Here is a 16,501-nt window from a genome sequence, read left to right as displayed (position 1 = left end):
ATAAAGAACTTCATGACCCTGTAAAATGTGATTACATCATCATGTTTGTAGGAAAAAATCTTCACACACATATGGTGAAGCTCTGCAATTTATCGTCCCAGGTGTGTTTTAAATAGCAAAGAGCTTTATGAATTATAACTTGGTAATCCTAGAGTCCTAATTTCAATACCAATAGGTTGAAAATCCATTATTTTCTAGTGCTCCATTATTTTTGTTAACGGCAGGAAATCCGTATGTCCATTAACTGAAACTCGGGAGCATACTTTTGCTTTGAGTAAATGAAACACATTAAGGTCATTTGTAATAGTAGCATATCTTGGTGAAGTGGGCGTCTCTATTCTACACAATAAATCATGGCTAGGCTGCTAACTTTACTGTAGAGAGACAGGTGTGTTCTGAAAGGACTTAACAGTAGCCTTTGTCTGAGTTCCACTCGTGTACCTATGAAAAGATGACCTCCGTGTGCTCCCTCGGGTCTGGTACTCTCAAATTCAGTCTATCAGCGAAGACCAGAAGACAAGGACAGTGAGACCACATGCATGTACACAAACTGAATTATTAATTACATAAACAGCAAACTTCTGAGGTGATCAAATGCTGACCTGAGGCTCAGTGGAAAAGTCATTTATTCACAACAATAATAATAATCCGATAAAGATAAGGCGAATGTAGACGGCCTTCTTACAATGATGCACACTTATATGTTTCCTAAATAATAGATGGCCATGTGGCACACCACACAGGAAGTGTTTCCTGACTGCAAGGAAGTCAGAGCTTGTACACAGGAAGTTCAGTTCCGGCAGAGGTGTGGAGAAACTTATTTATGAGACAGCAATAGATGTTGTTTGAACATGTTTAAGAGACTGTCTGGCTGTGGTAAAATGTTCAATAGCTTTCTACATTGCAGTTATTGTCACGGAGTACGTTCCATACAGGTTTGAAGCAGTCGTCTGAAGTTGTGCTTGTCGTGTAGACAGACACAGGCGTCTCATGAGTGTGTTAGTATTTAGACTGCTGTTCTCACGGTTCTAAATGGTTGGGCACACAGCTTGTGCTAATGAGGGCTGCTTCATGGGACCTGGCAGTGTGAGGCAAGAGTGTAATGCTCCAGCTGTCAGCAGTTCTTCTGCACTATGTGATGTTTTTTTGGACTGTCCTGTTCCCCTACACACACAACAACAGAGCTGCAAACATCCCATTCACCATTCTATAAACCAGCCTAGGTGCTTGAATTAACATCACCCATTTGGTGCACTTTTTGCTAGGTTCATGTTTTAGGCTGTTTTTGTTTTTTTTTTTTAAAAAAAAGGGTAATGACCTCCTTCATTTTTTCAAGAATTTAAACAAACTTTGTCGAAGAATGCTTGTACACTGCTTGTCGAAAGGCTGGGGATGGTGAGCTGTCAGAATGAGAACATTACATGAACAGTTTTTTAGTTTGTAATAGCAATATCACACCAGTAATTATTTGAGATAATAACTACATACACATTTACCCATAGTGGTGAAAGGTTTAAAATATTTTTCAGAGATATATGGTAGTAATGAGACAGCTCTTCTCGACACAGGCCAGTCCATTAGAGACAGAACCGCCTTATTTCCTGTCCAAATCTCTCTCGTACATCTTTGAAATATTTTTGTGGTTGTTAAAAATGTAAACATTATCTTCATAATTTTCTGATTCAAGCAATTTAACCCCTTTGGATGAGTTACTATTACTGACAGCAGTTGACCGTCCTGCTGGAGTTAAACAGGTGGTACAGTGTGGGTCGGCAGTTACAGGGAAGTCAGTTTACACAGAAATGTTTGTTCTCTCAACCTTATGGGACAAACTATAGCACAACCTTACACAATAAGTGCCATGTCATTTAGTGTAGGAATGATATGATTTCTACAGAACTGTAGGAAACGGTTTGAGAAGTGAAAGCATGCATGCGGTTCCCAACACAGAAATGTTGCGTTATTTGTTTGCGGTCATTCTGATGACATACTTCCAGAGTGATTTATGTCATAACCAGAATGGCCTTGTTTACTTAGACCAAGCAGAGACATCCTATTTCCTGTCACGCTGGAGCCACTTGAGGAAACTCGAGGCCTGGACAATAACATCATTAAAAAGACTTTCTGTGGAGATATTACAGTAAACATTAATAGTATTATTGGATCTCAGTTACAGTGTATTGTATTTAAGTGTAATATCCGTATGTTCCCTTAATAGTGATGCACCAACAATCTGTACTTGTTTGTAAGATTAGTTAATTATTCATTAACATTACAATATTAATTGAATTGTCATGGGCTGTAATCAGTAAATACGGTAGTCATTTTGTTAAAGGAACTTTTCATTTGATTGTTCATACCAGCAGATGTTATGGAAAGATGAAACAGACCTCTGAACTCACGAGTGCACTGACGGCAGAGCTTATTCATTTAGAAATACTGATTAATGTACACTACCAAACAAAAGTGCAAACACTAGATTGAGTATGTATTTACACTCACCGGCCACTTTAATAGGAACAACTGTACACCTGCTCATTCATGCAGTTATCTAACCAGCCAATCATGTGGCAGCTGCACAATGCATACAGTCATGCAGATACAGTCAAGAGCTTCAGTTAATGTTCATATCAAACATCAGAATGATCTCTGTGACTTTAACCATGACATGGTTGTCGGTGCCACATAGGCTGGTTTGAGTATTTCAGGAACTGCTGATCTCCTGGGATTTTCACACACAAGTCTCCAGATTTTGCAAAGAATAGTGTGAAATACAGGATATATAAATGGTGAAATTCATGCCCATGTATAAAATTATATGTGAATCAAAATTTATTATTAAAATCTAACATAAAGGTATATAAAGGTTTAGTTTTTTAAAATGTCTATCTATCTATCTATACAATATATATATATATATATATATATATATATATATATATATATATATATATATATATATATATATATATATATATATATATAGTGTGTGTGTGTGTGTGTGTGTCTGTGTTAATGTCTTCATTATTATTCTAAAATTGGAGAAAATGAAGGAATCCCTACTATGAGCAGGTGTGTCCAAACTTTTGACTAGTAGTATATTTTATTTCTATGATGATGAGTCAAATGAAAATCTTAAAAGTGCAACATAAATCAGCAACCTGAAGAATTTTTTTCTAGAAGCACCCAGATACTCATTAAGCGCTGGAACATTTTGCACAGAACAAAATGGAGATTATATGGAGAAAGGAAACACCTTTGACACCTGTTAGCAATAAACAATGCAAAATAAAAATGTAAGGTTCTCATTTGTCTCACCCTCATTAATTTAAATAAACACAACTGAACTTTGAAAACTTTGGTACGTTAGATTTTGGTGTTCAAAATGAACAAGTATGTTAAATTGCCAATGTAATTTCATGCCAACACATTCTTTACAAAGACAAGTTTGTTAACTTTGAAAGCGTGACTGCATAAAAACATGCCAGCTGTGCCAAAAACACTTTTGAACGGAATACTTTACACACACACACACACACACACTAACACACACACACACACACACACACACACACACACACACATTGTCGCATATATTTATATGGTTTTTGGTTTGAACATGACTTTAATCTTCTCAGTTGACCACTGGCTCCAATTCCTACGTTATTGCAGCAATAGCTCACTCTTCTCTGTAGGAAAGTCGCTGAAAGAGAGTGAAATAGCTGCCAAATGAGATTTCCAGTGGTGTTTCCTTTTGTTTTCTCCTGCCTCATTGACACACCTTTGGCACTGGTATGTACCAGTGTTTCTTTGCTTCATTTGCGTAAACCTCAGCATCCTTCACTAAGCCTGTTATAGTCTAATAGGTATGTAGTTAAATAATTATGCACTATCTTCCCTATTGCTTAATATATTGATATAACTGTAGAGAGTAATTAAATAAATCAGAAGCTCCAGCCTTATTGAAGTTGTGCTTTAATAAAATGTAAGCTTGTGAGAAGCTGTTATGCCTTCACACATGAGGAAATAATAATTTGATCATTTGCAAAATATAGACCCCGATTTAAATGATCATGAGGATATTAATTACTGACTCAAATGCATTCTGCTTTGGCATCTTCCCAGTCCTTCTGAGACTACTTCTGCACTGTCATGGGCTATCATCTGACTAGTTTAAATGTTTTTTTTTTTCTGTAGTGCTGAATGCCATCAGTGCATAAGGAAGAGAAATCTGAAGAAACACTAGTCAGTGTTGTCATTTCTTTTAAAATTGCAAGGTCAGATTACTCACTGTTTTTTCCCCACTAATTAATTGTGTAAATGAATATTTCTTAGGATTCTTTTCTCTAAAAATCAAATCATTGCAAAGAGTATAGAGAGTATGGTTTTAGGATAATACTAGAGGTGTGTGTGTGTTTGTGTGTGCGTGTTTGTGTGTGTGTGCGTTTGTGTGTGCGTGTGTGTGTGTACGCGCGCGCTGTTAAACTCCTTATCAACTGTACTAAACTGTCCGTATCAACTGATTTCTTGTATAGTAGAATATATTCAGCATGTCCACATTTCAGTATTGAGGCACAATTAACATTAATTAAGCCACTGTTTTTCTTTCGATCTTTATTCCGTCTCTCTTTCTGCTCTTTTTGGCATTCAGCTGTGGTCAGCTCATGTTCATCTCTGATCCGCACATTCCTGCTGTACAAAGTTTAGCTGTTTCTCCTTTTCTGGAAGTCTGGGCTTCTGGCTGACGGAATCTGTCAGGATTTAAAGTCAGTTTTGGTCATTTCTTACATTTGGTTATGCTGGATCCCAAGAAGAGGATTAGTGGCATCCTGCTGATGTTGTCCAGCAGTGCACCTTTTTTGGAGGCAGAGAGAAAAAAAGGTGAACAGGACAGATATTATGCAAGGAGTATTTTGGTGGATTTTTTTTCCTTTGCATAGCTTTGAGCTTTGCAATGTGAAATCTGCCTTCTGAAAGCTGAAACATATTTGTAACACGTAATTGTTTCTCATTCAGCTTTCGTGCACTGATTCAGCAGCCTATTATAAAATTTAAGCAGTAAATCCACTTTATCTAATAGCGCAGTGTGTCTGAGTGTGTCATCTTACAAGCCTGCTTTTTGCCAGACGCTGAATTAAACAGTAAATGCCTAGGCAGTCCTTACATTGCGCTTAATTTAGATTAAATGAGTTGATGGTGAAGCATCTCTGGAGGCCTGCGGCTGAACTTGATGAGGGAGAGAAGAGGATGAAACCTGAGCTCTGTTAGTATTGTAAGGCTGGCATTCTACATATGCATCATGCCTCTCTGACATGTCGCAATGCACCTCGCAGTGTAAGGCACTGACTGAGTGTCGGTGTGGAGTTTTGCTTTAATTGTTGCTGACCGATGACCGATTGTGTGAAACAGAACGATAAACTTGACTGCCTTGGGAATGTTGTACAAGCATAAACTGTCTCAAATAACCACAGGCAACACTTAGTAATCATTAGGGTGAACTTTTGTAAATAACAATCCCCCTCTGACCTTATAATGTGCTGAGTTAAGAGAGTCCGGTGTCTTGTTTTTAAACACTTGACTCTCTGCTGAGGTTCAGGTGATCTATGCTGATGCTGTCCTAGCAGTCAGAAGTGTCAGTAGTTAATATTAGTAGGTTGGTATTGAGTAGTACAAAGCACCTCTTTGTGTTTGAGACCCTGTATATATGCCTAAGGTAGAATATGTTTTGGCCATCTTGAGTAATGTTGTCTCAATCGCTTTACAACCTAAACTCAGTCTACGTCATCTGCATGTTTCCCTGCACGGGCACTCACTCATAACGGAACTCTAGTGTTACTCAGTCGAACATTTCTCATGCAGAGGTGTTTATAAATTAACCCTTAAATGCATACCTCAGGACACTTGACCTATGACCCCATTTCCTCCCTCTGCATCATCCATTTTTTTCAGTTAGACACCTGCCTTCTTAGGATTTCTCAATTTACCAATACAGAAATGCCAAAATATCAAAATCGTAAAAAAATACAAATCAAAACAAAAAAACTAAATTGTTCATAATTTAGTTTGTCAAGTATGTGAAAAAATTTGTGTTACATACGTGAACGGTTCTCTAATTGTTTTCTAAATGTTGAGAAACAGGTGTATTTAAGGGGTGAAGCTTTAAATCTTTATGACATACTTTTTCAAAAGGAAGAATTTATAGTTCAATTACCAACATAGTCATCATGGAACAGAGTAAATATGGAATACATTCAGTTTCTGTCTGATTTTACATTGACACAAAACCTCAAAAATAGTGTAACCAGAATGATTTATTACTGTATTCTTCCGGTATAGACAACTGACTGTCTCATCCTAAGACCTTGAGATTGTTAGAGTTTTGCATTTTGTATATTTATTTTCAGACTTAAATAACTGGTCTTAAGCTTCCACTATAAATGAGTGAGAAGAATGATTGCAGTTGTCAGTAGTAGTTGTACATGTGCTACAGCGAAAAGCACTGGAATATTCCAGGGTTGCTGATAAACAAAGTCATCCTAACCTAATTTATTATAAGTAAGCTGATCTCTTGGATCTATACATTCTGGGTACAGATACAAATTTCTGTCTGCTTATCACAGGTTCTCATTCTCTCTCTCTCTCTTTCTCTCTCTCTCTCTCTCTCTCTCTCTCTCTCAGAGTTATCTGTGACAGAGGTATATTTTTAAACCAATGCCTCTCGAACACAAAGCAGGTTTTTCCAAAGAAAAACCTTGGTGTTTCTTGGCAGGATAATTAGAAGGTACATATCTGTTACCAGGCAGTAATTATCATTCAAAGTATTGGCTTCAGCCCTCTAATAACGCAACTTGACTTCTTTCTTCTCAATGTGATTCCTGGCATTCTCTGGTCATTTTGGGGTGAATGTTTGTAATGTAGGACTGGGGTTATTCTAGGACAAGGTGAATAGTGGTGGCTCAGTGGTTAAACCCACATGACTGAGTTCAGAACTTTTTGGCCTTTGAACAAAACTCTTAACCCTTAACAGCCCAGTTACACTTCCAGTCAAAAGTTCGGATAGGACACAGTAGATTAAGTTAGACTAGGTTAATTAATGTACTTCTATAGATTTATTTCTGAATCAAAAAGGTTTTTTTTTAGAATTTAAGAGCAGCCAATGAGTGTTTGGCCTATTTGGGAACTTTATTGGTGGTCCCAAATAAAAGTTAATAAATAAAGAGTTAACATTTTCGTGATCACTGCATAATTCTGTGCTTATTTTTAATGTGTCAAATCTGATTTTATTATGTCAACGTTTTCATTATTACTGTAAAATCTTACAAATGTGTAAAAAAATTTAAAAAACCCTTTCATGAGCAGAGGTGTCTAAACTTTGGCAGTAAACTGTATGTCTGCATTGTACTGTGCCTCAGTTCAAGTGACTTTGGTTAAAAGTAAATGTAGAGCATTTAGCTGGGTCTGAAGGCCCGTATAACCACACACGTCTGAAGGCCCGTATAACCACACACGTCTGAAGGCTCGTATAACCACACACACGTCTGAAGACCCGTATAACCACACACGTCTGAAGGCTCGTATAACCACACACACGTCTGAAGACCCGTATAACCACACACGTCTGAAGGCCCGTATAAGCGCACACACGTCTGAAGGCCCGTATAACCACACACACGTCTGAAGACCCGTATAACAACACACACGTCTGAAGGCCCATATAACCACACACACGTCTGAAGACCCGTATAACAACACACACGTCTGAAGGCCCGTATAACCACACACGTCTGTAGGCCCGTATAACCACACACGTCTGAAGGCTCGTATAACCACACACACGTCTGAAGACCCGTATAAGAACACACGTCTGAAGGCTCGTATAACCACACACACGTCTGAAGGCCCGTATAACCACACACGTCTGAAGGCCCGTATAACCACACACACGTCTGTAGGCCCGTATAACCACACACACGTCTGAAGGCCCGTATAACCACACACACGTCTGAAGGCCCGTATAACCACACACATGTCTGAAGGCCCGTATAACCACACACACGTCTGAAGACCCGTATAACAACACACGCGTCTGAAGACCCATATAACCACACACGTCTGAAGGCCCGTATAACCACACACGTCTGAAGGCTCGTATAACCACACACACGTCTGAAGGCCCGTATAACCACACACGTCTGAAGGCTCGTATAACCACACACACGTCTGAAGGCCCGTATAACCACACACGTCTGAAGGCCCGTATAACCACACACACGTCTGAAGGCCCGTATAAGCGCACACACGTCTGAAGAACACTTCAAGAAATGTTGTGTATGAATCAGCCTTTAGAAAGAAATGTTTTCATGAAGAGTTGGGTAATACCATGCTAATAACCTTATACATATTTTAATTACTCTTGAAATGATGGTATATTTTTCCCCCTGGCTGTGAGAACAGCCGCACTGTTTGTCTGCTTGCTCAGCATTTATGCAACCCGCATTGTGACAACCAGATATTGTCATATATTCCCATTTCTATTCATAGTACTCTATGTTCTAATTTTAGCACTCTTCTTTTTCCCCCTTCTGTTTTTCGTACATGGTGTTGCTTAACATCTGTTCCCATGCGTGTCATTTCCTGTTGCGTGGGTCTCTCCGCTGTGTACTTACTCAGATAGCACACACTGGACAAAGCAGAAACCTCTTTGCTTCTGCATGACTGAAAATAGATTCACTGTCAGTATTCAGTTAATGGAAAGCATCTGTCAGTGAAAGGATCTGTTAAGACTGTTCATTAAGACTGTATAATACTCAGTATCACACTTGTAAATCTTTTTATGGGCTATATAAACACTGTATAACAATTTCTGATTAATGCACATTAAGACTGTGTATATACAGTAACTCATTTAATGGGTATACATAAACAGTTTATAACTTACAATGCCAGATTTATGTATCAGTTAAGGATATACTTCTAAGTGTGTACACACTGTATGGTCAAAAGTTTGTGGACACCTGGCCATAAGACTCATATTCAGCGCTCAACAGTTGAGATGACCTTTGCTTTGTGACAAGGTTGTGGCTTTCAAACAATGTTTGATTGGTATTAAGGGTCTCAGTTTGTGCCAAGAAAACATTCTCCGCACCATTACACCACCACCTCCCTGAACTGTTGACACAAGGCAGGTCGGGTCAATGGATTCATGCCACTGATGCCAAATTCTGACCCTACCATCAGCATTTCACAACAGAAATTGAGATTCATCAGTCCAGACCAGTTTTTCCAATCTCCAATTGTCCAGTTTTGATGAGCCTGTGTCTACTTCTCAGATTCCTGTTCTTTGCTGACAGGAGTGGAACCCTGTGTGGACTTCTGCTGCTGTAGCACATTTGCCTCCACGTTTAATGTGCTGCGCATTCTGTGATGCTTTTCTGCTCACCAGGGTTGTAACGAGTGATTATTTGAGTTACACTAGCCTTCTCCATTGACCTCTTTCATCAACAAGGCATTTCCACCTGCAGAACTACCACTAGTTGGATGTTTTTTGTTTTTTTGCACCGTCCTGTGTAAACTCTAGAGACCAGGAGATCAGCAGTTTCTGAACACCAAAGCCTGTCCTGCGCCAACAACCATGCCATGGTCAAAATCACTGATCTCACATGTAAACATGTAATTTTCTGATTTATACACTTGACAGTGTACAATTACAAATGACTGTGTACAATTAAGACATAACATTTAGCAAATGAAAATTTATAGTAGTGTATACACACATTATAACTTTAAAATTCACATTATACTGTGTTCAAAATATCTTTCAGCCCAGGTGGGTGATTGTTATGTAAATAGTATCCCATGCAAATGAGTCTGGTGAGGGACTTCTGCTATGCAAATGGTGTTATTATGTAAGCAGAGGGAAACACATGCAAGGCACCATGCAAAACAGAGGAGTTGTTTATGCAGGCGAAATTCGCCTGCTCTCTTCACAGGCCTCGTCAGCCTTCTCCGTTTGATCCGAAACTTCTTCATTTCTCTTTAGTGTTCTGCACAGGCTTGTAGTGTGATTGATTCTTTAAGTGCATTTCAAAAAGCTTTCATTCCCACATAGAGTATTACTTCTGGTTTCTTGGTACTTCGTGAGCACTTATTGTTAAGTTTTAATCTAGTTGAGGTAACTTCTTCACAACCTCCCTTCTTAAATAAGACCAGGTCATCACCCAATCAAATCACAGCACCACTCGCCATATCAACAGGGTGTAACACAAGGAGTGTGTCAAGACCTGTGAAAGCTCATTGCTGTAAACAGATCCTACATCAAACACACACACGCACACATAGAGTACATTCAGCGTTCTTTGAAAAATTCATGCTGTGATAATCATGCAGCCCTGTATTACAGTTCATACTTTTAAGTAGGGCACATTAAAAGTCACTTAGAACTTATTTGGTTAGAGTAGGGATTCCCAAAGTAGGGTCATGAAGCATAGCCAGGGGGTTCGTGATTTTTTTTTTATTTTGTTAGTGTGGTGGAAATGACAACCCAACATTATCAAAGTGTATATTATTATTATTGACTTTAATACTTAATAATAATAATAATAATAATAATAATATATGCATTTACTCAGTTTATTTTGAGTTATTATCTTGTTTGGCTGGTCACCTAAAGATTTAATTAAAACCTTAATAAATTAAAATAGGGCTATAAATAATGCTAGTTTGGACCTAATGTGTTCTGTCACCAGAAAGTTCAGGAATAAAAAAAAAAAATCTGTGGCTTCAATAAATAGTCAGATTATTATTGTACACATATTAATAATCAGCTTAAAATCTGAACAGTTGGATTATGTTCATAAACAAGTATGCATGAATGGGGTTCATGGAGTTTATTCTACATTTAAAAGGGTCCCTGGCTACAAAAAGTTGAGAAACCCTGTGTTAGAGAAACTCATAGAACAATTTAAAATATGGACTTAATAAGAGGATTGCTTTCACGCATCAGTGCATGCATGTGTCACAAAACAAATACAGAAATACATTTTTGTTTCTTTTTTACCTGCTATGATTATTGTTTTAAAAAATTATAGTACCATTTGAAGTGCTGCAGCTTGAAATTTTTTTTTTGTTTTGTGCATTAACTGTACCTATTCAGATTTCTTTATCATATTGTTCTAATAATAGATTGTCATATGTCTACTTTAAAAATAGGCAGTGAAACAAAGGCCAGTAAACCTACAGTTTTCTGTTGTTGTGATGCGTCCTGTCTGTTTTCTTTTTTTTTTTGCAGATCCGTGTCTGACTGTGATCCCACCCTGCATGAACGAAGCTGATCGTTTCAGCCTTGAGGCACTGCGGCACATCCACAAGCAGCTGGATGATGACAACGATGGCGGCATCGAAGTCAATGAGAGCGTGGAGGTCAGGCGGCTCTGTTATGCATGTCCTGCTAACAGTCATGAGTTCAGTTTTGTCACACACCTAATCTTTTGTGAGGTGTGATAGTTTCTCTTTAAAACTTTCCTCATGATGGTTGTCATGATCTGCAGCCATTCAAAAGTATTGTCTAATCTGGAAGATCCAAAACAGCCACTTTGTAGGTCTGAAGGCTGCATGAAAGGATTTTACAATTCAAACACGACCGTTATGGCAAATAAGTTAGTGTAAAAACTAGAATTAGTTAAAAACTAGAATTATACATAAGTATGTAATTTGAGACACAGTTGTAGTTTGTGGAGGACGCTGCCTCCCATTGTGCTATACTGCCCCTGCTATTTAGGTTGGTGTTGCACTGCACTGCACACATTTCTCATAATCTTACATACATATAGTTAAACGCTAAAAGGTTAAAAGTCTAATCTAAACCTGAACTTAAATGTGCGAGTGTTTTGTCAATCATCCACTTCAGGTCATTAATGACCTAGTCCTTACATCACCCTTTTTAAGTATAACATTAACTAAAATCATATGAACACAGGTTGATTTATCTAACTAATTTGACAATTCTGTCGCCTGTTATTTGTTCACAGCGAAAAAAAAAAAAAGGTTATGCCATATAAGAATTTGGGAACTTTGCACTTTCTGAATGTATGTTTTAAGTTTAAAGCAGGGATGCTGATTCCACTGCTGTTATGTCCATTGGGATTCGATCAGAAAGATGTTCTTTCACAGTATTTCAATATATAAATATATATATAAATTTTATCAAAGCTAATAAAATGATTTCTTAATTCTTAATGAAAGATATTCAAACAGTTTGAAGGTAGTCTGTATATTAAATGGTTCAGGTTAAAATAATTCTCAAAATTAGCTCTCATAAAAGTGTTAGGAAATAACAACAACAAAATAATAATAATAATAATAAGAAGAAATAACAATACAGTCCTTGCCTTGTAAACATTGTATTTAACAGTGTAGATGAAGAAACTAAGGTCACAGGTCGACCAAAGTTATGCACTTAAGGGTTAAAGGGCAAAGGTCCCATCCTTCAATCTCTACTCCTCAGCTTAGCTCAGCCTTCACGTCATTGCTTACAGCTCCAATCTGGAAGTGCCTAAACAGTGCCAGGAACCTCCTGGCACTAATTCAGAGTTTATTATCAAAAACAAATACATTTACATTTATTTATTTAGGAAATGCTTTTAATCAATTAGAAGTATAGAGCTGTTAAATGAGATGATACAGAACACACACACACACACCAGATGCAAGTGCAAACTGTATATAGGAATAACAGAAAAACACAACCTTATCATGATCTAAATACAAGAGTTTGAGAGAGTGTAATTACTGAGGAATGCTACACAAAAACACACACTCTCTCACACACAAGCAGACATGGTGAGCTCCAGAACTAAACACTAATATCAGAGTCAGTTTTAGCACTCAAGAATACAAACCCTCACAGCAAAGCCCATGTACCGTAGTCTGTTACAACAGATTTGTTGTTATTCAGAAACTGGTGTTATTGGGGTCTACACGCTGTTCTACAGGTTGCCATGACGTCGTCAGGTCACTAAAAAATGACAGACACTCAACAAAAGCTCTGTGGTTTTGTGTTGTAGGATTTTTCTCTCTGGCAAGGTCTTACTGCTGCTCCACCCAATACTTTGGTATTAGTTTGACTGTGTATGTCGTGCAATAATGTGTGTGTGTGTGTGTGTGTGTGTGTAATTAGTTTTTCTTCAGTGTTACTATGGATGGTTGCTGGGCATGGCAGGTGCAAGACTTTCTATCACCTATACCCGTGTGTTTGTGTGTGTGTGTGTGTGTGTGTGTGTGTGTGTGTGTGTGTGTGTGAGAGAGAGAGAGAGAGAGAGAATGCATGATGAAAATTCCTTTGGTGATATGCCTCAGAAATACTAAGCTTGAAGCCTGTGAAGTGCCTTGTGTGTGTGTGTGTGTGTGTGTTCCATATATATATATAGAAGGTTCTAGTGGTGATCGTCTCCACTGGAATCGACTTTAAGAAGTGGCCTCGTGGGAGATTGAAGCATTTCCCTCTTCTGCAGCCAGTGGGACACGGTGTCATCTTTCATACCACAGCAAATTCCAGAGTGTGCATGTGTATGTGTGTGTCAGCGTTCCAAGGAAACCTGAATACCTTTAAAAGCACTCTCCTTTTATTAGAAAATCAACATTAAAACACTAACAACAGTTCATCTGAACACAAAATTCTGCTCTGTGGTAGGTCCCAGCTGTCTGGGTGGAAAAATAAAATGCAGATATTCTTATTGTTAACTGAAAAGAGAATATAACGCAGTTGACAGAGCTATTTAAGATTAGGTTATTAATATCAGTTGTTAAAACAACTATATAATAATCAGCTTAAAATTGTGTCTTTTTAATAGCCGCTTAGTGGACACAGGTTAGTAATATAACCAAATACAAATCTATTATTCTTATTAACATAATGTTTTCTAAACAAAGACAGAAACACTTTTTTTTTTTTTTTTTTTTTTTTTGAAGCTTACCAGAAAGCTTCATGTTGAGACTAGGTGAGTGCATGAGGACTGGGACCCCACAGGATGAAACAGCGTGAGCATGACTTTTTACTTTCATGCAAAGCCTGAATACAAAGCAAAAATTGCAAAAATTCAGCTAAATTCCCACTCCAACTACATCTTGAAAACCTAGACTTGATAATAGCCCAAAAAGGTCAGGCACTGGACAAAGAAGATGCATTTTTTCCCCTTCTTTTTGCTCGGGGGGAAACAAGTTAATGGTGGAGTGTACACATTTCTGATTTATTTGTAGAGCTCCACACGGACCACGCCGACATTGTGCTGTGCACAGAGCAGCAAATTTCTGCTCTCCAAAAATATCGATGCAATTACTTTAAAAATATTAACTAGTAGATTTATCGCACACGTTTCTCGTCTTAAAGAAAATCTTCCCAGAAAATCATACGAGCATTACAATGAAATGCCGCTTAAAGAAAGCCAATTTTATTCACAGCAGTGCTGCGTTCCAACTTTATAGTAAATTGTGATAGCAACTTTTCTAAACTTTCTGGACTGATACAAACCTAAAAACTAAGGAATATCTGATGAAATATTATTAGGTGGCTATAGTTGTCAACTGTAAACAACAGTTTCCTGATTTGGGAAAGATGTTTTTGTTTTGAAACGTACACTCACCGGTCACTTTATTAGGAACACCTGCACATTCATGCAGTTATCTGATCAGACAGAACGGTCGCTCAGACAGTGTTTTTTGTTTTTCACACTATTCTGTGTAAAATCTAGAGACTGTTGTGTGTGAAAATGCCAGGACATCAGCAGTTTCTGAAATACTCAAACCAGCCCATCTGGTACCAACAACCATGTCACGATTAAAGTCAGAAATCACACTTTTTCTTCATTCCGATGTTCAAATCTGCATGATTTTCTGCAGTTATTGAGCTGCTGCCACATGATTGGCTGATTAGATAACCGCATGAATGTGCAGGTGTTCCTAATAAAGTGGACGGTGTAGTTAGCTCACATACTCGGTCACATTAGAGGCAGAAAGTTCCTCAGGGTGTCTAGTTCAGGACTTGAGTAAAGTTGTATTCTGCTAATTGCTATATGTTGTTATAATTTGTGAATGAAAAATCAGTTTTTTTTTCAGCAGCTCTGTGTTTTTTTTTCAGTGTTTTCCAGGCATATCAGTGTAGTCTGCATTATTAAAGAGTCCAGTCTAGACTGTGACGACTTTGAATCCAAAACCAGATAAAGAAATGAATACACTTGGCAAATACAGAAGCAGATAGTGGCAATGTTACATTCCTAACACAGGCTTTTGTCTTCAGGTCATTAATGTCTGAAATGATTGCCATATCTTATCACTTAAACTAGACATGACAAACAGAAAGCGAAAGGGAAAATGATATTTGCTAAATACAAGAGGCAGGTCAGCTGATACAGACAGACAACTGATTAACTGGTAGCTCAGCTGGTTATTGTGTGTGGTTTGCACACACACACACACACACAGAGGAGCTGTTCCCAGTATATGTCCATTACTGTGACAGAAAGAAAGAGCCTTTGACAATCTGCAACTCATCTGGAATCTACGCAGGACAAACACCTCTTTGTGTGTGGTGTGTGTACGTGTGTGTTTCTGAAAGCTTGTGAAAGGTTATGATCATTATTGATATCCCTGGGAAGTCAGGTCATTTGTGCATGTAAGTACTTGTGTACAGAAGGCATGGGATTTAAGATAAATAAATGCAGCTCCATCTATAGTTTATGATGCCACTTTACGTCCCTTCACTAACCGTCAGTCGTTTATGACAGCTGGCTGCCGACTTATCAGACCTGATTAAACAATTTTATGGTTTTATATTGGGCTTGGACTGAAATGATGGTTGTGTTAATGAGTTCTGGATCTGATGTAATGTGATGTGGATAAAGAAGAATTAAATATTACATACTATATCTGTTCAAAATATGATCAAATTCAATAATGGTGAAGGTATACATTCTGTGCCTCTAAGAAAGTAATTTTAAATGAATAGATAAGGTTTTAAATTTGCAAAATAAAATAAAAGCATTTTAACAACTACTCACAAATAGCCACTAAAGAACTACTAGAAAAACCTGCAAGAATAACCAGTCAGCCACTCTGAAAACTGTAACACAGTGTGTGAATGTGGAAAATGCTGGGTAACTGATAATAGTGGTGGTGATTTATTATTATTTTTTTTTTTTTTGGTGCGTGAACAGCAAATCTGATACTCTTCCCCTACTATGACAACACTTTAATGGATTTGGTAATGGAATGTGGTAATTTATTAATTTATTTATTTTTACCTGCTTTCTGAATCAGAAAACTCTGAGTGCAGACATAATGATAAAGTACTGTTTGGATGGAATAAGATTTCCAGACGATGTATATAACGATTATGTCTGATTTGTCGTCTGTGTTTTGTTGTTTGCCATTTGAAACTTGCCCAGTACCTAGTTTCAGTTTGGTTTCCGCGGAAGAGTGCTTCCTGGAGTGTCTTCTTATTTTAAAAAAT

General features: G+C 37.8%; 1 protein-coding gene across 3 annotated transcripts in view; it reads left to right on the top strand.

Annotated features, from left to right (window-relative positions):
- The window catches only part of stim2b (stromal interaction molecule 2b), a 51,425-nt gene that overhangs the window by 16,980 nt on the left and 17,944 nt on the right, over window positions 1-16,501 (top strand). For all 3 annotated transcript variants that reach the window (XM_026937207.3, XM_053233266.1, XM_053233267.1), the window contains exon 2: window positions 11,288-11,418. In XM_026937207.3, coding sequence (XP_026793008.1) covers window positions 11,288-11,418 — 131 coding nt within the window. The remainder of the gene's footprint in view (window positions 1-11,287; window positions 11,419-16,501) is intronic.

The sequence above is a fragment of the Pangasianodon hypophthalmus genome, chromosome 4 (assembly GCF_027358585.1).
Source record: "Pangasianodon hypophthalmus isolate fPanHyp1 chromosome 4, fPanHyp1.pri, whole genome shotgun sequence".
NCBI lineage: Eukaryota > Metazoa > Chordata > Actinopteri > Siluriformes > Pangasiidae > Pangasianodon > Pangasianodon hypophthalmus.
Note: the sequence above shows the minus strand (reverse complement) of the source record. Positions and strands in the feature narration are given on the sequence as shown.